This window comes from Poecilia reticulata, chromosome 5 (assembly GCF_904066995.2).
Source record: "Poecilia reticulata chromosome 5, P_reticulata-male-v2, whole genome shotgun sequence".
In the NCBI taxonomy this organism is placed as follows: domain Eukaryota; kingdom Metazoa; phylum Chordata; class Actinopteri; order Cyprinodontiformes; family Poeciliidae; genus Poecilia; species Poecilia reticulata.
The window spans coordinates 33,910,576-33,931,668 of NC_088834.1; the positions used below are offsets into that span (position 1 = coordinate 33,910,576).

At 42.0% G+C, this 21,093-nt stretch overlaps 1 protein-coding gene and 1 long non-coding RNA gene across 3 annotated transcripts in view; one reads left to right on the forward strand and one right to left on the reverse strand.

Moving 5' to 3' along the window:
• gxylt2 (glucoside xylosyltransferase 2) overlaps positions 1-18,878 on the forward strand; it is a 36,011-nt gene extending 17,133 nt beyond the window's left edge. For both annotated transcript variants that reach the window (XM_081607526.1, XM_008410591.3), the window contains 4 exons: positions 5,501-5,752; positions 5,993-6,116; positions 7,301-7,473; positions 16,006-18,878. In XM_081607526.1, the coding sequence (XP_081463652.1) occupies positions 5,501-5,752; positions 5,993-6,116; positions 7,301-7,473; positions 16,006-16,182 (726 nt within the window). In that variant the 3' untranslated portion in view covers positions 16,183-18,878. The remainder of the gene's footprint in view (positions 1-5,500; positions 5,753-5,992; positions 6,117-7,300; positions 7,474-16,005) is intronic.
• LOC145551779 (uncharacterized) lies at positions 18,579-20,708 on the reverse strand. The gene is made up of 2 exons (XR_014087700.1): positions 19,948-20,708; positions 18,579-19,407 (listed from the first exon to the last, which is right to left on the reverse strand). It is a non-coding gene; the product is annotated as an uncharacterized LOC145551779 (long non-coding RNA).
• Between the last annotated feature and the right edge of the window lie 385 nt (positions 20,709-21,093).

Genomic DNA, 21,093 nt, shown 5'->3' on the forward strand with positions numbered 1-21,093 from the left:
AAGCCGGAGATAGTGTGTGAGGCTGAGAGATTCCGGCTAGAAATAGTCGGTCTCGGTTCGACGTATGGCTCTGGTTCTGGAACCAGTCTCCTTGAGAGAGGCTGGACGTACTTCCACTCTGGAGTTGCCCACGGTGAGAGGCGCCGGGCAGGAGTGGGCACACTTGTTGCTCCCCATCTCGGCGCCTGTACTTTGGGGTTTACCCCGGTGAACGAGAGGGTAGCCTCCCTCCGCCTACGGGTGGGGGGACAGGTTCTGACTGTTGTTTGTGCTTACGGGCCGAACAACAGTTCAGATTACCAGATTACTTCTTGGAGTCCTTAGAGGGCGTACTGGAGAGTGCCCCTCCTGGGGACTCCCTTGTTCTGCTGGGTGACTTCATCTCTCATGTGGGTAATGACAGTGAAACCTTGAGAGGCGTGGTTTGGAGGAACGGCCCCCTGATCTGAACTCGAGTGGTGTTCTGTTGGTGGACTTCTGTGCTCATCACAGATTGTCCATAACGAACACCATGTTCAGGCATAAAGGTGTCCATATGTGCACTTGGCACCAGGATACCCTAGGCCGCAGTTCGATGCTCGACTTTGTCCTTGCATCATCGGGTCTACGGCGGCATGTCTTGGACTCTCGGGTGAAGAGAAGTACAGAGCTGTCCACTGACCACTACCTGGTGGTGAGTTGGCTCCGGTGGTGGGGGAGGATGCCGGTCAGACCTGGCAGGCCCAAACGTGTTGTGAGGATCTGCTGGGAACATCTGGCCGAGTCCCCTGTGAGGCGGAGCTTTATCTCCCATTTCCGGCAGAACTTCGAACACGTTCCAGGGGAAGTGGGAGACATTGAGTCTGAGTAAACCATGTTCCGTGCCTCCATTGCCGAGGCGGCTTATCAGAGCTGCGGCTCCTAGGTTGTCTGTGCCTGTCGAGGTGGCAACCCTCGAACCCGTTGGTGAACACCTTCGGAGAGGGATGCTGTCAGGCTGAAGAAGAAGTCCTATCGGGCCTTTTTGGCCTGTGGGACTCCAGAAGCTGCTGATGAGTACCAACAGGCGAAGCGGCATGCGGCTCGGGTGGTTGCTGAGGCAAAAAGTCGGGTGTGGGAGGAGTTTGGAGAAGCCATGGAGAAAAACTTTTGTATGGCTGTGAGGTGATTCTGGTCCACCATCCGGCGTCTCAGGAGGGGAAAAGCAGTACAGCACTAACGCTGTTTATAGTGGGGATGGTGTGCTGCTGACCTTGACTCAGGACGTTGTGGGCCGGTGGGCAGAATACTTCGAAGACCTCCTCAATCCCACCAACATGCCTTCTGTTGAGGAAGCTGAGCCTGGGGACTCTGGGTCGGGCTCTCCAATCTCTGGGGACGAGGTCACCAAGGTGGTTAAAAAGCTCCTTGGTGGCAGGGCCCCGGGGGTGGAAGAGATCCGCCCGGAGTTCCTTAAGGCTCTGGATGTTTTTTGCGGATGATGTGGTCCTGTTGGTTTCATCAGGTCGTGATCTGCAGCTCTCGCTGGAGCGGTTTGCAGTCGAGTGTGTAGCGGCCGGGATCAGTGCTTCCAAATCCGAGGCCATGGTCTTGAGCCGAAAAATGGTATAGTGCCTTCTCCAGGTCGGGCGGGACGCCCTGCCTCAAGTGGAGGAGTTTAAGTATCTTGGGATCTTGTTCACGAATGAGGGAAGAAGGGAGCGGGACGTCAACAGGCGGATTGGGGCAGCGTCTGCCGTGAAGCGGGCACTGTACCGGTCCATCGTGGTGAAGAGAGAGCAGAGTCAAACAGCAAAGATCTCAATTTATCGGTCGATCAACGTTCCCAGCCTCGTCTATGGTCATGAGCTTTGGGTCATGACCGAAAGAACGAGATCACGGATAAAAAGGGCCGAAATGGACTTTCTCCATAGGGTGGCTGGGCTCTCCATTAGAGATAAGATGAGAAGCTTGGTCATCCGGGAGGGACTCAGAGTAGAGCCGCTGCTCCTTCAAGTCGAGAGGAGCCAGTGGAGGTGTCTCGGGCATCTGGGGTCCTCATGCATGCACACAAAAAATGTGCGGCGCCATATTTTACGCACAAGTCGGCATGTATAAAAATGTACTTTGCTTCAAAGTGTGCGTAAATATGCGTACACTTTTTCGCTGGCGTGAAAATGTACGGCAGCTATCAAACTACAAAGCGTCAAACTCACCTAAATACACTGAAACCTGATGACATTCAGTGTTTTTTAGACCAAGAAGGATCAAACCCGATGTTTTTTTTCATGATTTTATTTTTTTCTTACTTAAAAGTAAACGATAAAACTGAACCGCTTTTATCCCCAGACAATAAAATAACACCTACACAACATAAAGGAAATAAAAATGAAAGGATGTGAAAACCTCACTTGAATGTAAATAGTAGTTTTCCTCAGTTTTTTTCTCATAAAGATGTAACGTATCGGTCTGTGCGCCGAAGCGCATGAAATGCATCTATGGGGTAATTTCATTCTCACTATAAAAAAAATAAGAAAACAGGTTTGGATCAGCAGATTAACTCGAAACAGATTTGATTATTTTTAAAGTGATTAAGGTGTGTAGACAATCCCGTATGCACGTAGCTGTGCAAAAATGTGGAGCGTTTTGGCTCTAATGGAGAACATTGCTAATGGAAGGATTTAGAACAGAGGTCCCCAGACTTTTTCCTGTGAGGGCCACATAACTTTTCCCTTCTCTGCTGGGGGGCCGGAGTCAGTTTGTAACAGAAAAAGTGTGACGACTGCAGGAGTTCGTAAATGTAAAAATGTATTGTTTTTCAGAAAGCACAACCAAATAACCCTCTCTGGGTTCTTCACAGAAAAAATCCAGGAAGGATTATAATCCGTATTTTCCTAACTATGAGCCACACCGGACTATAAACCACAACCCCAAAGTTTTTTTTGGGTTTTTTTAAACCAGTAAACATACACATATAAGCCGCAGATATCTCCAGGTTTTCCACAACGATGCAGCAGCTGCAGAGGGGGGTGGACATCCAAACTTTGAGTCATAACAGGTCAATTGAATATCACATTTATTACGGTTGAAAAAGAAAAAGTTGCCAAGTTTAGATTTAACTGAACTGATTACGGTCGTTTCCGAACGGTAACTGTAACAGTAAAAGTGCTGATCCTTTGTGTTGCTACTAGCATGTGCTAAATAAAAATGGGCACTTTCTTCTTCTTCTTTAGATTTCAACAGCAGCTTGCATCCATTATTGTTTCACTACTGCCATCTACTGGATCCTAATATCTATACCTCAAATTCTCATAATGATCCCAGTATTATTTAAAAAACTGTTAAATAGCATTTCCCCTTCAATGCTATTTAACTGATCAACAACATTCTCAAATTTCAATTCCCTATTAAAACCTAATTCCGTTTTAATGGGCGCTTTCTTTTATTTTCAATTATTCACTTTGTAATGGTCTCACTATGGTGTCTTGTACCAAAACTAACCATCAGCCAAACTCCTTTCACACTAGTCAGGATTAATTAGTTCTTCCTTTATTTCCATGTAGAATGGAGTGAAACTGTCGAAACACAAACTCAGGATGAGCTCAGAGCAGCTTACAGAAGTGTTTTACATTCAGATACATACATTAGAAGTACAACTGATACAACAGCTACCTCTGAATGCTATGAGCTGCAATGCTACATAACGACCTAAGAAATCTTAGCAGCCTGCTAGTTAGCAATGACGTAGCACATAATCAAATCGCCCGCAGGTATTTCCAAAACTAATTCAATAAACAAGTTACTTTTTTATCATATGTTAACATAAAGGCTCGTTTTGAAGTATAAGCTGCTACTTACAGGCATTGCTTCGAAGAACTCGACCTGGAATGCGGCGTTCATAACAGACACGTGTGTTCATCTGCTCTACTGCTGGCAAACAACCGTACATAACCGTACATAACATAAAAGTCGAACAGTTCCCCAAAAGTCCAACAGATGGCAGCAATGCGTCATGCAAAACAAAACACCCACACTTTACAGGACACACTTCCTGCTCAAGAGCCCCCTGGTGGTTGAAGAAAAATCCACATATAAACCGAAAAATACAATATATGAAAAAAAAATCTGAATGCTCTCTGGTATTGTTCAGGGGGCCGGACCAAATGTGGAGGCGGGCCGGATTCGGCCCGCGGGCCGTAGTTTGGGGACCCCTGATTTAGAGGGAGCGATTGATCAGAGATATTATTTATCTTCTGTTGATGGTTTATTAGTGTTTAGATTAATCCAGACTGATCATCATGGAGCTCTGAGCAAAACTTAAAGAAGGAGCTGTGCAGCACCGGTACCGGTCCAGCTGCAGTCATCGAGCCGCCAGCTTTGTGAATGCACCTTTCTGGACAGAAACCATCTTTATTCTGCAAATGTACAACTTATGCACATGATTCTACTATTTAAAATAAATGTCCACATTCCCCACTCAAAGATTCTGTGACACGCTATCTGTCTTTAAATCCCGGCTGAACGCCCTATTGTTCAAACACGCATTTTCACCATGTCTTTATTTATTTATTTTATTTTGATTTTATTTTTTTCCTTTAAAATTTATTATTTTTATTTTTGTGAGGTGACCTTATGTGTCCTGATAGCACCTTTTAAATAAAATACATTATTATTATAAATACTAATACTGCTACAAACAAGGACGTCACCATGGTTACTGCTTCATGTGGTGGCAGTCTTACGGGTATTTATACTAATTTACATATTTATGGGTGGTCACAGGGCGGACCAGCAGCTGCGCTCTATTCCCTGTAAATTATATAAAGGAAAGGTGCGCAGCCGTGTGCCTGCGCACGGCTTTATGCATCCCATTTCTTTGGTGTGCCACACTTTTCTAAATGTTTCTGTACGCTAAGTTTTATTGTGAAAACTGCGGATTCTTTTATGCATGAGGCCCCTGGTCAGGATGCCTCCTGGACGCCTCCCTGGTGACATGTTCCGGGCACATCCCACCAGGAGGAGGCCTCGGGGAAGACCCAGGACACGCTGGAGGGACTATGTCTCTCGGCTGGCCTGGGAACATCTTGGGATTCCCCCGGAGGAGCTAGAAGAAGTGGCTGGGAAGAGGGAAGTCTGGGCCTCCCTTCTTAAGCTGCTACCCCCGCGACCCGACCCCTTATGAGCTGAAGAGGGAAGATGGATGGATGGATGGATGGATGGATGGATGGATGGATGGATGGATGGATGGATGGATGGATGGATGGATGGATGGATGGATGGATGGATGGATGGATGGATGGATGGATGGCAGTTTCTCAGTCTTCACAGTGAAGACTGCCATTATTCTTTAATAGAGAAAACACATAAAGATGTAAGGGTTCTATTTTGGTGGCCAAACTACAATACTTGATGAATTTCTAAGCTGACATTAATTAGACATTAGTTAATCAATTGGAACAAATTTAATCTAATAAACCATTAATTGACAATGGTAAATTGATTAATTGTTTGCATTCCTGTTATGTACTACTGTTGCCTCCAGGTAATCCTGAAAGATGTAGACTCGTTGCTTTACGTGGACACCGATGTTCTGTTTCTGCGGCCTATGGACGATATCTGGATGTTTCTCAAGTCTTTTAATGGGTCACAGCTGGCGGCCATGGCTCCAGAGCACGAGGTGTCCAAGATCGGCTGGTACAGCCGCTTCGCCCGGCACCCTTTCTATGGAGTGACAGGGGTCAACTCTGGCGTGATGCTGATGAACCTGACTAGGATCCGCAGAACACTGTTTAAGGTGAACTCTGAACACAGCCCCCCCATCACTCCACGCTGTGATAAACACACTAAAGTGGCCTGTAATTTCTTACCCCCACCCCTGAGTGCTCAGAGTGGCTCTGAACAAGACTTTCCATTTCACCACACAAACATCCTCAGAGCTCAATTTAGCATCTCTACTGGCAGCACTTGGAAAGCGGAATACAAATGTCCCGCTGCTTTGATGACTTTCCTTCTCCTGCCCGTCTTGCTCTTGCAGAGTAGCCTGATTGCTGGTGGTCTGTTGTGGGAAGATCTTCTTCATCCGCTTCACCAGAAGTACAAGAACCACATAACATGGGGAGACCAGGACCTCCTCAATATTATCTTCCACTATAACCCAGGTGCAGTGTTTGTTTGACTTTATTCATCACATCTAATGTGAATAAAGAAACCAAAACTACTCTGAAACGTTCTACATTAAAGGTTGAAAAGCATACCCTGCTCAGCTCACTAATCCTGTAGTGTCTTAAAGCGGTCCTTGTCATGGCTGTGACTGCAGACCGAGTTTCTGCTGCATCTGTCAGATGTGGGCATTAACTTCTCAGATGCAGCGGCAGTACGCTGGCTGCCAACCAACGGAGCCACAACGGAGCCAAAAAAGCTCAGCTCCGATGTCTTCAGATGAATCTTTGACATTTTTCTATAGACAAAATTCTTTGCTCTGAAATTAGAAGCAACTTTTAGAGACTGAGATGTGAGACAAGAAAGATGGTTTCTAGATGAATTCTAAAAAGAAAAGCATTTCAATTAGCTTTTTTTTTTATGAAAGACTGCACATTCTCTGTGCAAATCTACACAAAGGTTTTAAATCAGACAGATGGATCTGATCTCTTTTACAAAGCATTAGAAACATCTTGAGGTTGCAAACATCTGCATTCTTACCCAGCATCTATTGTTGAACCTATTGTTCACGAACTCTTGAGCCAATGGATTGCAGCAACTGGAGGACATTTTACTTTGACGGAAACACTTTGTTGTACCTGCCTTGTGTGGTTGGCAGGGCATAGACACCATGCAAAACACATAAGACTGATCAATTTTATGATCCTAGGTTTCTTTTACAGACAGCGCTATCCCAATTTCTCCATTTCCCCATTTCTATACTATTTTATTTAAACATGTCCTTGTTTGGTGTGATTATTATTTTTTTGCATAAATTGCATTTTAAAATAAATTTTAAAACAATACACAACCCACAGCCATATGCAAATAACAAAATTCTGGGAATCCTTGATACCCCCTTCAAAACCGCTTATAACTGTCCCACTTTAATAGTTCAAACACCAAATATACCTTAATATTCATTGATATGAACTATCACAGAAACTAACATCTACAGCTGAATTTTATGTTAGGCTAATTCAGTTAGCTAGATTTGTTTGTTTTTTAGCTTAATTGTACAGAATTTATGTCACATTAAGGTGGAAATAGTTTTTAAACGCAAAAAGCAGGGTGTTTACACTTTAGTAATTGTTTTAAATCCGCACATGTGACAACATGTATTTTTTTTTTCCTTCTGTTGCAGAGAATCTCTATATTTTTCCCTGCCAGTGGAACTACAGACCTGACCACTGCATGTATGGGAGTAACTGTAAAGGAGCTGAACAGGAAGGCGTGTCTATTCTCCATGGCAACCGTGGAGTTTATCATGACGACAAGCAACCTGCATTTAAAGTAGTCTATGACGCAATACATAATGTAAGTACAGGGTGAAAAAACTTAAAAATATATATTTTTGGACAAAAATTTGTCTCAATATTATTGAATCAAACAAAAACTAATCTCAATTTTAAAAATAAGTTGTGGTCCAATTTTTGAACTGTAATGAATTTTTTTGTTTTGTAATGGAATATTTTATTTTGGAAGAAAAAAAATTGTCTAAAAATCTTTTTTAATTTAAATTACTTATTTTTGTCTCATGAAGAGAAAAAGTTATTTGCAAAATATAAACTTTTATGTGTGCATGTCAGAAATCTTTGGTTGCAATTCTCAAACCTTTGGTTTTGATGCTCCCTTTTTTTGATTGAACTCAGAGTTTTGATTGCTGGAAACATGAACATCGTGGGCGGGGCCTAAATACGAACAATGTAAGACGTGTCCCTATTGGTCAGCGCTGATTAAAGTGAAAAACACTTACTCCCGCCCACCTCAGAACTGATACCCAAACTGCAGGGCTTGCTGCTTCGCTTCAGTGTTGGAGTGTATGTGTCTTGTATTTAGTTTTATTTTGAATTGTATTATTTTGAATTAGTGTTCTTTTGTAGTTTGTTGGATCCATTAAGCTTTGTTGCTACAGGACTATCAGTAGGGACAGCTGCTAATCAGACAAGCCTCACGTTAAACATATTTGATTCTTGCCACTTTCCTAAGTTCATTATTCAGGGACAGAAATATGATAATTGGTTAAGATGCTGTGGCAAAGTTGGTTTTGACAAGACAAATATAAACAAGCATGCACATGTGTTAACATTTTTTGCAAGAAAAATACAACAATTAACACCAACATCCTGGCAGAAGTCTGAAACGGGTATATCTGAACTTTTTTTTGCATCTGGAACACATTAGAACCTAATTTCCTTTATTTTATGTTATTTTAGCCTTCTATTTTCTATCTTTTCATCTTCATTGTAGCTGGAGCTGGACTGGAGTTCTGTTTGGCTTTTGTGGCTTCCTGGAGGAGACATCAGCTGAGCTAATACTGCTAAGAACTTAAGATTTTCTCTCTCCTGTCATTATCTTGTTTTGCTTTACTTTGACATATAAAATAATATCCTCTAGTTTAAAATGGTGTGCGGCCAGCTGTTAGCTTTAGTGGCAAAGTTTTCCCTGCAGATAGTGTTGTGGAAATTTTCCTTTAACAAGGAGTGAGGAAAGACTTTCAAAAACCCAAGGAACCAGAGAAAGAATATATTCTTAATCAGTATTTATTCGAAGTCTCTGCTCACTGATCGCAGTCAGGAGAAAGAGCCCCGAGCAAACAAAACTTGCAGTTTTATCAGAAACAATCCAGAAACTATGTACGTCATAACATTCCAGGAAAGATAACGACTCCATAGATTTATTGTACTACCAAGGACAGAGGAACTGCTCTGGAAGACTCCCTTTAGAGCAGGTGTGTCTCTCACAAGAATCATGAAACTGTTATGCATTGTTTTACTCATAATCATATGGTAATCTTAAAATTTTCCACTACAATAGCCATGGTCCTTTGTTGCCTTGATATCAAAAGGAAAGTAATAATAACTTATCACTGGATTGTACCTGCTAATCCAGTGTTTCTCAACCTTTTTTGGCCCAGTGCCCCCCTAATCCATATCCAGGTCCCTCACCGCCCCCCTACTTTGCACTGACTATTATTTTATTATTAATATTACTATCACTATTGTAGATGTTTTGATTTTTATGCTTGTTTCTATATTTATCATCAAAAATAATTTCCCAGAGAACAAAAAAGTCATGGGAATAAAAATTATTTTCACAGGGGTCTAAGAAAAATTTAATGAACATTCAAGTTAAAATTGGTAGGCCTAACAGCAGCCAATCAGAGTGGAACAAATATTCTTATTTTGTGCCATTTTCTAGTTGTTAAATATTACACTAAATGACCAGATAAAAGATGAACAACATGCCAGTTTAAACTTTGAACTATTTGCAAAACAACTGAGCTCTGCAACATTAACATGGATAGAACTGTAACTACATTAATCATAACTCTTCTTCTCTTCAGTGTTTCTGTGGGTTTCTGGTGGTGCAGCTCTGTGCTGCCTTCAGGAGAATGGGACATCAGAGTATCAACCGTAAAATTTCACCCACATGGCATTTATTGTGCAAACCAGAGCTTTCAGTGGAAAAACAAAAGTTCCAGGTCCTTTTAATGCCTTACAAATATGAGACAGAAACATGGATTATATCTTTATATAGATCTGTCTATTGATTATAGATTAATAGTTTTACTGGACAGAAATTACAAAGAACAAATATGGTTCTTAATCAAATCCTAATGAGTCAAATTGAAAGTGTCATGGAGTCACTGAACACCACCATGACATTAACACTGACATGAAAAATAATATTGAAGAAATAAATATCCATCCATCCATTTTCTTGAAATCCTTGTCCCTCAGTGGTGTCGGGAGGGTTGCTGGTGCCTATCTCTAGCTAACGTTCCGGGCGAGAGGCGGGGTACACCCTGGACAGGTCGCCAGTCTGTCGCAGGGCAACACAGAGACACACAGGACAAACAACCATGCACACACACATTCACACCTAGGGGCAATTTAGACAGACCAATTAACCTGACAGTCATGTGTTTGGACTGTGGGAGGAAACCGGAGTACCTGGAGAAAACCCACCATGCACAGGGAGAACATGCAAACTCCATGCAGAAAGACCGGGGCCGGGAATCGAACCCACAACCTTCTTGCTGCAAGGCAACGGCTCTACCAACTGCGCCACTGTGCAGCCCAGAAATAAATATATCAAATCTAATTAAAAACATAAATAAGTGATCAGTTCTTTACTGTTATGGTCTGTAAGATATATTTATTCTCAGTATTAAATGTGGCCTCAACAAACCCATGGCACTTCAATATTATTTTACCTTTTACCTGGAAATAGTGTCTGTTTATTCTTGCCATTCAGTCCTCTGTATTAATTATTGCTCGAAAGGTCTTGCCATACCAGTTTATTTCTCTGTATTTACTTTAGTTTCTTAATTTATTCTTGCATTTTGTTCTTCATGCATTTCCATTTAGTTTCCTTTGATTAGTATTATCCTCTCTTGGTTTATTGCTATGTCCACTTTAGTTTCTTTCCTGTTGCTAGATTTATTTTATCGTTTATTGACCATCAGTAATCTTCACTCATCACCTGCTGCGCCGCCTAATCGTCATGTGTTTCACATCATGTGTTGATTTTTTTCACTGCTCAGCGTCGGATTCTCTGTTTTTATGCCATAATTCACATCTAGTTTGTCGCACCATTTTATGTCCCGCTTCTCCTGTTTCAGAGTTTTGCGCAATGTGTGCGTCTTTTTTTTTTAACCCCCTAAGGTGCAGGGTGGTCGGGAAGCGTATTGATGGGGAAAAGGCAGACTGACATAAACCTTTTAAAACAACGGGAACAATTTCTGCATTCTGATTATTGAAATTTAAAAGTGCTGTGTTGTTTTATCACCCCCGTTTCATACCGGACCACTTACAGCACCGTGTTAACGCTATAAAATGAATGCTCTCTATCGTGGTATCACCCATGGAGGGATTTCTTGATTTCTTTATTTAAATGGGTTTCAGAGGGATACACAGTGAGGGTATTGTGATTTTAGCTACCAGTAGCAGGAGAACGGAGCTGCGCCAAGAAGCTAACAGAAGCTAACAAACACTGAATAGAAGAAGACCTGGCAGTTGCAGCCAGGCATGTGTAACGAAGTCTAAACTGGCATTGTTGTGCATTTAAGGTGTAAAGTTTACCTTCGACCAAACGCCCCTCTTTTGTAAAAATGTCCTCCTGCGGTCCTCTGAATGCCCCCTGGAGGGCGGTACCGCCCACCTTGAGAACCGCTATGCTAATCACTGGATGGATACAACAGCACACAACAAAAATTAGTTGTTGTACCAGTAGCTTGCAGATATTCTAGCTTTTGTGTCTATACAGTACAGCTATCACTAAAAACAATATGGAGAAAGAGTCAACTGGAAATTATTGATGTGGCTTGAATTTAAATGGAAGTATATCACCACTACTTGTGGCTTACAATTGGTTGTTTAGGGTACAGTTCAGAAGTGGGTTAGTCAGCACCAACACATCTTTATGCCCCTCCCACGATAATCATATTTCCAGCAATTAAAACTCTTGAGTCCAACTAAAAAAAGGGAGCATCAAAACCAAAAGTTTAAGAATCGCAAGCAAAGACTTCTATCACATGCAAATAAAAGTTTGTTTCGCAAGCAACTTTTTCTCTTCATGAGAGAAAAATTTGTGATTTGAATTTAAAAAATAGTTTTAGACAAAACGTGTTTTCCAAAACCAAATATTCCATGACAACATTTTTGTTTGAATAATAATGAGACAAATTCATCCCCATATGCAACTTGTAATGCAACATCATCTTTAATGTGCCTCTTGATTTTATAGCATTCTTGTAAATCAAATGCCATATTTATGTTTTTTCAAAATGTTGTGAGTCATTTATGATGTTGGACTGGTTGGAAAGCAGAAAAGGTCTTTGGAAATGCTGCATCAGTAGCCATGTTTCTATGCGATTATGATGTGAATTTTGAAAAAAAGTTTAAAATCTTGCAAAAAAGAAAATATAAATTAGTCGTATTTCCTTCTACTGGTTTGAAGTGAATCAACCAGCCCACGCAAAGAGTGATTTCATCAGATGTTGGCGTTACTCATGACTGCAAAACGAAAAAAAAGAAAAAGATGTAGTCAGACGTAGAAACTTTTGCACACACGTAGCACATGCATGTAGCTTGCACTCAAGTTATGAACGTGGGTATAAATGGTTCGCCCACTTGTGCGTAATCAAACACCTCAGGGAGTGTGGAGTCAGACGTGGAGTCTGACTCCACACTATGCAGCCGCACTGGACTGGAAATACAAGCAGCAGCTAAAGTTTTGAAGTCAGGAACCATTTTTGAAATTGAAGTGATCAGAAATCAGCAATACTCTCCCAAAAAAATACATTAGTCTTTACATTCAAGGTGACAAATGCTGTAAGAGACTGGTAAATGCCAAGTGACACGAAAGCTCATGTAAAACATTGTACTATATGGTTGGACATTATCTTTTTGTTATGCAAAAACTGATAGAAAAACAACTCACACTTCACAACAGTTGGTTTAAAAGAGTGGGACTGCTTCTTTAGCTTACAATAGAGGGCTCGTTGAAAAGAACTCTCTGGCTGGCTGTCGACTGTGTGATGTTAATTTTCTTGAGCTCACATTAAACAATTTTGGTCAGTTTTTTAATTTCAGACAGCAAAAATTAGTCTCTTAAACACGAGGCGGGATGTAATTTATGATTAATACACAAACCATGCCCCACTCCTGCTGACAGAATTAGTAAATGCCATTTACAGACTGTGATGAATTCTTTTTTTAAAATACTCTTTATTTAACCTTTTCATTATTACAGTAAAACATACAAAGCACACAGAACTTGGAGCACTGATTTGTAGTTTATCCATCCATCCATCCATTTTCTTCCGCTTATCCGGGGTCGGGTCGCGGGGCAGCAGCTTCAGGAGGGAGGCCCAGACTTCCCTCTCCACAGCCACTTCTTCCAGCTCCTCTGAGGGAATCCCAAGGGTAGGGTAGACATAATCCCTCCAGCGTGTCCTGGGTCTTCCCCGAGGCCTCCTCCCGGTGGGACGTGCCCGGAACACCTCACCAGGGAGGCATCCAGGAGGCATCCTGACCAGATGCCCGAGCCACCTCAACTTGCTCCTCTCGACCTGGAGGAGCAGTGGCTCTACTTTGAGTCCCTCCCGGATGACCGAGCTTCTCACCTCATCTCTAAGGGAGAGCCCAGCCACCCTGCGGAGGAAACCCATTTCGGCCCCCCTGACCCGGAGAAGGCACTCTACCCTTTTCCGGCTCAAGACCATGGCCTCGGATTTGGAGGCACTGAGCCTCATCCCGGCCGCTTCACACTCTGCTGCGAACCGCTCCAGTGAGGGCTGCAGATCACGTTCCGATGAAGCCAACAGTACTACATCGTCCGCAAAAGGCAGAGATGCGATCCTAAGGCCACCAAAACGGATCCCCTCAACACCTCGGCTGCGCCTAGAAATTCTGTCCATAAAAGTAATGAACAGAATCGGTGACAAAGGGCAGCCTTGGCGGAATCCAACACTCACCGGAAACGAGCCCAACTTACTGCCAGCAATGCGGACCAGACTCTGACATCGGTCATAACTCTGACACCGGTCATACAGGGACCTGACAGCCCGTGTCAAAGGGCCCGGTATCGCAGATTCCCGGAGTACCCCCCACAGGGCCTGCCAAGGGACACAGTCAAACGCCTTCTCCAAGTCCTCAAAACACATGTAGACTGGTTGGGCGAACTCCCATGCACCCTCCAGGACCCTGCTGAGGGTATAGAGCTGGTCCAGTGTTCCACGACCAGGACGAAAACCACACTGCTCTTCCTGAATCCGAGGTTCGACTATCCGACGGACCCTCCTCTCCACGACCCCTGAATAGACCTTACCAGGGAGGCTTAAGAGTGTGACCCCCCTGTAATTGGAACACACCCCCCGGTCCCCCTTTTTAAACAGGGGGACCACCACCCCAGTCTGCCAATCCAGGGGAACTGCCCCTGATGTCCTCCCCCACCACCGGAGCTCGGGGGGCCGTTCCTCCAAACCACGCCTCTCCAGTTCTCACTGTCATTGCCCACGTGAGCGTTGAAGTCCCCCAGTAGAACAAGGGAGTCCCCAGGAGGGACACTCTCCAGTACCTCCTCTAAGGACTCCAAGAAGGGTGGGTAATCTGAACTGCTGTTTGGCCCGTAAGCGCAAACAGTCAGAACCTGTCCCCCCACCTGTAGGCGGAGGGAGGCTACCCTCTCGTTCACCGGGGTGAACCCCAATGTACAGGCGCCCAGATGGGGGGCAACAAGTATGCCCACTCCAGCCCGGCGCCTCTCACTATGGGCAACTCCAGAGTGGAAGTACGTACATCCCCTTTCAAGGAGACTGGTTCCAGAACCAGAGCCATGTGTCGAGGTGAGGCCGATTATTTCTAGCCGGAACCTCTCAGCCTCGCACACTAGCTCCGGTTCCTTCCCCACCAGAGAGGTGACGTTCCTCGTCCCAAGAGCCAGCTTCTGCAGCTGAGGATCAGACCGCCAGGGTCCCCTCCCTCGGCTGCCGCCCATAGCATAGATTTGTAGTTTAGTGGGAGAAAAACAATATTACATAATGTTGGGTCTTATGCTTCCGTTGCTCTTATATGTAAACCATTTAGGCCAATGTTTGCTGAAAGACTGTCCTTTGGTGAATAGAAGATATGCCACATTCCCATAGAAGGAAGGGCATGCTACTGATGGAGGGCTCAGGGGTGAGAACCTGGTGAGGAGGAGCGTTGATGCAGATAGCACTCCTGCTATCTGCTTTGGTCCCCTCCATGTTCAACAAAAGCACAATTCCATATCCAAATCCTGGGTCAGACGGGCTACGGTCATACACGAAGAGGCAGTGAACAGACTATTTATCCATAGGAGGATATAGAGTGGGTGGGGGAATCTGTAATACAGGCGTGGGTCGAGATCCTGATAGACAACCAGCAACAATTCGACCAGGGCAAAGCCAGTGGGCACATCCAGGGAACAAAAGCGAGGGCACAACAATGAGGGTGAGATGAAGAGTGCTGATTATTATCGAATCAGCACTCTCACGTTCTCACGATCAGCTTTTGGATATAAACATTTTGACAAACATTTTGACAAATGACAAATATCAAATAACGTTATCCAGTTTTTTTTTCCCCCAATAGCTGTATAAATTTTTTTTTGTGCAATGGGTTGGAGCTGGCTTCTCTAAAGTGCCTCAATAAATTGTATGACAGAGTTACCCTCCTGTTCTTCTGGGACCCCAAAGACGCATGTTTCTTCTGAAGTGGGACTCTAAATAAGCGCTTGGGCAGGTGCATCCTCTGCTGCTTGATGCAGGAGCACAGCGCCTCAGTTGCCACCTTCGCCCAGTTGTCCGCTTGATGCATGCTGGCGTCTGCCTTGTCAGTCCGCTCAGCTAGGCTCTGTACATCAGTGACAATACTATCCAGCTTACCATTAATCTCATGTCCCAAATGCTTGTTTTGCATTGTCCCCCTTTAAGGCCATCTTCAAATCATCGATACCCTTAAATATTCCATCCGAGTCCATGCAACCATGGGCCAGCCACGTTGTTGCTAGCTTCATTCGGATGCTTTTTAGTTTTTCGTGGCCAGGGTACTTTTATCCTGAGCTCTGAGCATCTTTATCAATTTTTTATGGCTCGACATGCTTCTCCTCCCGTTCATAAATTACGTTGTCAAGGCAGTAAGCAGATTAACAAATGGAGGTTTTTGATATTAAGGTGTGAGAGAGATTCTGGTGTGACCGTTATTCCATATGCTTCCGGAAATCCAAACCTTGATGACTTTCCTTTTTTAAAAAGAAAAAAAAAAAAGAAGCTGATTACACTTTGGGGTTAGATGCTGATGACTGATTGTTTCTCCACAGTTTCCCTTCGAGGACAACATGTTCCAGTCACTCTTCTATCCCATCCAGAACAAGTTCTTGGACACTGTCAACACTCTGTGTGGTCGGATTCCCCAGGTCTTCCTCAAGCAGATAGAAAAGGCGATGAAGACTGTGTTTGACGCGAATGTGGTGCGCCATGTCAGACCACACAAGTGACTGACATTGGAGAGCTGTACTTCCTGTAGATTATGAGCAGCAACGGGATATGTTGAAGCAAACTGGAGGTTGTGTGGGTTGGTAGTGCTGGACACTATGGACCTCGTGGAATGGGTTACTTTACAAGACGATGGACTGCGATGATTTGGTGGAATGAACAGACAGTGCCTTGCTAAGGTTTTTCCACCCCTTTTAACTGGTGTTTTATATTTTGCTATGTTTGCAATGCCAAGCTTTAATGTGTTTTATTAGGATGGACCAACACAAAGGAGTTTGATTAAGCACCCTAGTTTCCCTAGTTTTTTCTCCAGCCAAATTTTTACCCATTCCACTCGCACTGCAGACCGTTCCTTGAACTAGGGTTGCACCGATTCACTTTTTTCACTTTTGATACTGATACCAATATATGAGGTTTAGTATCAGCTGATACAGTACAGAAAAACAATGCTGAATTGACATAAGCAGTTATTTTTTTAACACAGACATCTACGTTCCATCTACGAGCTTTTTGTCATGACCGAAAGAACGAGATCACGGAAGCGGCCGAAATGGGTTTCTCCGTAGGGTGTCTGGGCTCTCCCTTAGAGATAGGATGAGAAGCTCAGTCATCTGGGAGGGACTCAGAGTAGAGCCGCTGCTCCTTTACATGGAGAGGAGCCAGTTGAGGTGGCTCGGGCATCTGGTCAGGATGCCTCCTGGATGCCTCCCTGGTGAGGTATTCCGGGCACGTCCCACTGGGAGGAGGCCTCGGGGAAGACCCAGGACACGCTGGAGGGACTATGTCTCTCAGCTGGCCTGGGAACGCCTTGGAGTTCCCCCGGAGGAGCTGGAAGAAGTGGCTGTGGAGAGAGAAGTCTGGGCCTCCCTTCTTAAGCTGCTACCCCCACGACCCGACCCCGGATAAGCGGCAGAAAATGGATGGATGGATGGATGGATGGATGGATGGACAGACAGGCGGGCGGATGGATAAGTGTACTGAATTATAAATTTGATAACTGCACCAGTACAGCTCATTTAAATATACCAACACCTTATCAAGGTTGGTCAAATAAAAACACGACACCCTGATTTTTTTGTTGTTGTTTTAAAGGTTTTGTTGGCTCTAGTGACCTTTATTTGAAAGTAGTTTGACAGGAAGGAGGGTAATGAGAGAGAGGGAAAACATGTACCAAATGTCACCAGGCCAAAAATCGAACCTGCGACCATCACCACGAGGACCAGGGCCTCAATATGTGGGTTGTGCTTTGCCCCTAGACCACCACAGCACCCCAGGACAGCTTTAATTTAAGTGCAATTAGCAGTATGACAGCCAATGTAAAATGATGAAGAAACTAAAACCGACAAAAATAACAGGTTGACTGCCTTGGTCAAACATGTAAAAAATAAACTGCAGCAAAAAATTTTGTTGGGAGTTTTCTGGCTTATTTAAAAAGCTGGACCGAATTTAGCTGATACCAACTTTTTTTTAGCAACAAAGATGCTAAGTTGGGAACAATAGGGTGACTATTCTAACCACACATGCAGATGTGACCCATCAGCACTCCTTCCCCAAAGAACAAAAGGTTGATTTTTCAGACTTGTTGAGGTAGATAAGATCTGTGAATGAATTTGGTTTCTCATGTAAGTATTGGCTGATCGCCAGTCTCCCAAAATAAAGGAAATTGGGGCAATTTATCAGTGCATTCATATTTATAATGCTTTTATTAACACAACTACAATTCTTGATATTTTTAATAGAATAATTACTTCAGAATCTGTCAGGTGCTATAAAATATAGTATTTTTAAAAATTAATATGCAAAGCTCTACTGTATATTCCTTTTACCTTGCAATTCAAATTAAATGTTGAAAAATTAAACATTTTTGCACTGGATAAAAAGTAGAAAACTGGTTATTATTACCTCAGTTCTTTTGTTTCACTTCAAATATGCACTGTTTTGTGTTGGTCTGTCATAAAAAAATCATATCAGGTCGCATTGTCGTAATTTGACAAAATATGTACAGTTCAAGGAGCATGACTAAGCAAAGGCACAATGCTGATCAATGATACAACAGAATATTTTTGCCTTTTTTCATTTTGTGGTTCTACAAAAATAAGAATGTGTGACATATAAATTGCCATGGGTAAAAAAAAAATAATGAAGCACCTCATCAAAAACACAGAAGAATATTTTTAGGGTTTTTTTTTTTTGTTATGCATTTTCCAAATTTATATTTAAAAACAAACAAGTAACTTTCAGAAATTGAACCTTTTAGCAGTATTTTGAATCATAGGCATGTAAGTGAGAACAATCCAATAATTTGGGGTCTGTTCTGCAATTATGCCACCATCAGTATTAAGTATAACACAGTAAATTAAATATTAGATCCTTAAACTACACTTTGTGACATTAAAACAGTGAATGTACACATTTTAAGCAACTTTTTTTTTACTTAAACCAAATGTGCAAGGTTTTTGTATGGACTTAGTATGGTTATGATTGTGCCGTAAAAATATTATTGTGTACCATGTTTACTATCAGAAGATTTGGAAGTGTGCGTGTGTTTGAAAAAGTGTCTCTGCTTGAAGGTTTGTTGTGTGCCTGAGTTGTTTTTTTATGTGTTATAATGGTGCAATTGTATCACATATCTCAACTTACAAACTTAAAATATAGTCCACATGTTTCTAAATGAAACAATATAATGTTTTGAAGCTGCTTTAGTCCAATTATTCTTACACTATTGTAACGCTATTGGGTAATGCGCAGGTCTGACTGCAAGATTTAGTGTTAACCACTTGGAGAATCAGAAGTAGGTACGGCATGGAGTCAGGGTTGGGTGGATAATTGATGCAACTGAGGCAAAGAGCTTTGTTTATACTGCTTTTTATTGCAGTGGCAATAATAATGATAATAATGATGACAAAAAATAAAAATAACAAAAAGACTAAACAAAAATAAATTGTTCAAAAGAAGCAATGAGGGGGGAAAAGAAACCAACAAAGAAATAATAACAATCAGTAACACTTCAGAACCAAATGCAATTCAAAAAGGAGTCCAAAAGCAACGGGAGAATAGTTCTTTTCCTTTTGATACTCCCTTAGAGTTTAGTTTGTTTCCTGTGAGAAAAGTGTCTTGATTTTCCTATGTGAAAAGTGTCTTTTGATTTCCTACCACTAGGTGGTGTGTGGGTAGCTCGCCATCCTCCGTCATCAAGCAATTAGATGAAGGGGGGAAAAAAACCTGACCTAAAAGGGCCAGAAAACACACATTAAATTCATATATAAATGTTATATTTATATAAGCTGAATGTAAGAAACAAATAAATACCTAATGCTAGGTATTGACAACCATTTCATAAAAATGGGAAAAGAGTCGTTTTTTAAAAAAGAAAGTGCACTTCATAATTCAAGTTTCTCAAATAAAGTAATTAGCAGTCGCTTCAAACAACAACCAATAATAAATCAATCAACTTAAGAATGTGATTGATCAAAGTAGCTACAAACAAAATCACTAGGTATCAGACTTCATTGATGCACCCGCATGTAATACAACAACAAACAAAGAAATCATGAAAATCATCAAATCTAAAGTTGAAGGAGAAGCCTTTAAATATTAAAGGTGTGACCTTTAACTCGGCTTTAACAGTGTGACATTTTATTAAGCAAGTAGTTAGTAAATGGACTGAACTAATGTGGGCATCTGATTGTCGAGTTGGTAGCTAATGCTACTGGCGGCGCATAGCGGGAATAACGCTCCATCATACATATGAATGAATATTTACTCACCGTCGAGCAACGGATTGTCTAAGGAGGTGGATGCAAGGTTAACTGGTTCTCATCAAAGGTATATCAGGCATCAACAAGCCTAACCTGGTGAGTATTGCAGCGGATATATTAGCGGCGCTAGCATTGCAAATATAACGTCAAGTTCAAATGTTATTCGACAACTCACCACAGATCCTTGAGTTTTAGATGTGTAATCGTTCAGCAACGAGTCGATTTGGAGAGTTCAGATTGTTTAATTAACAACCGACAGTGAGCAGCAGCACAGTGGATACCCGGAAACACACATGAGAGTCCCAGAGGTTAAAGGGAAGGTGGTTGGGGCGTGGCGGTCACGTGGGTTACACTATATTCAATTAAAAAACTTGCTTGTCCTGAGGGATAAAAAGTTGTCCCTGAGGGGTAATTTCAAATATGCTGCAAGTATGGTTCCATTTAAAGATTAAATACTGTCGTCTTGAGGATGCATTTAAGACAAATGTCTTCTGGGAGAAAAATATGGTCTTGGGAGACAATAAATATATTTAAAGGAAATGTTTGCACATTCTACTCCAAAAAGTATGCAAGCAGAGCTCCAAAATTAAGTCACAGAAGTTTCCATTTCAAAAAGACTTAGGATTCATGAGAAAAATAACACAGGTTAATAAGAAATTACATGACATAGGTAATCATTTTCTACATGTTTCTGAAAAGACCCTGACTTTAGATTAAAAAAAGAGAGTTATTCCAACTAATTTAAATAAACTTTAAATTCTGGAGGCAAATATTCAGTCACAATTATGCCAAAAGCTTGTTGAGTTCTATAGAAAGTGTATAGCTGACACATAGTGTAAGTGCAGTCGTATTCAATAAATTAGAATATGCATTCAAATGAGGCCCTTTTGTCAGATTAAATGTATCTTTTGAAAATAACATTTATTTTCTAAATAAATGTTACTTATTAGAAGTATTGAACCATTTACATTATGCCCACATTTCTGTTTTTAAAAATACTTTTTTATTGGTGTGATTTAATATTATAATTTTAAATGTCAATCTCATTACTTGCACGTAAAAAAAAAATCATAACAGAAATAAAGGCTTTCAAACATTCTTTTGTGTGATTAACCTATATAATGGGTTTCACTTTAGTGATAAAGTTCCTGAAAT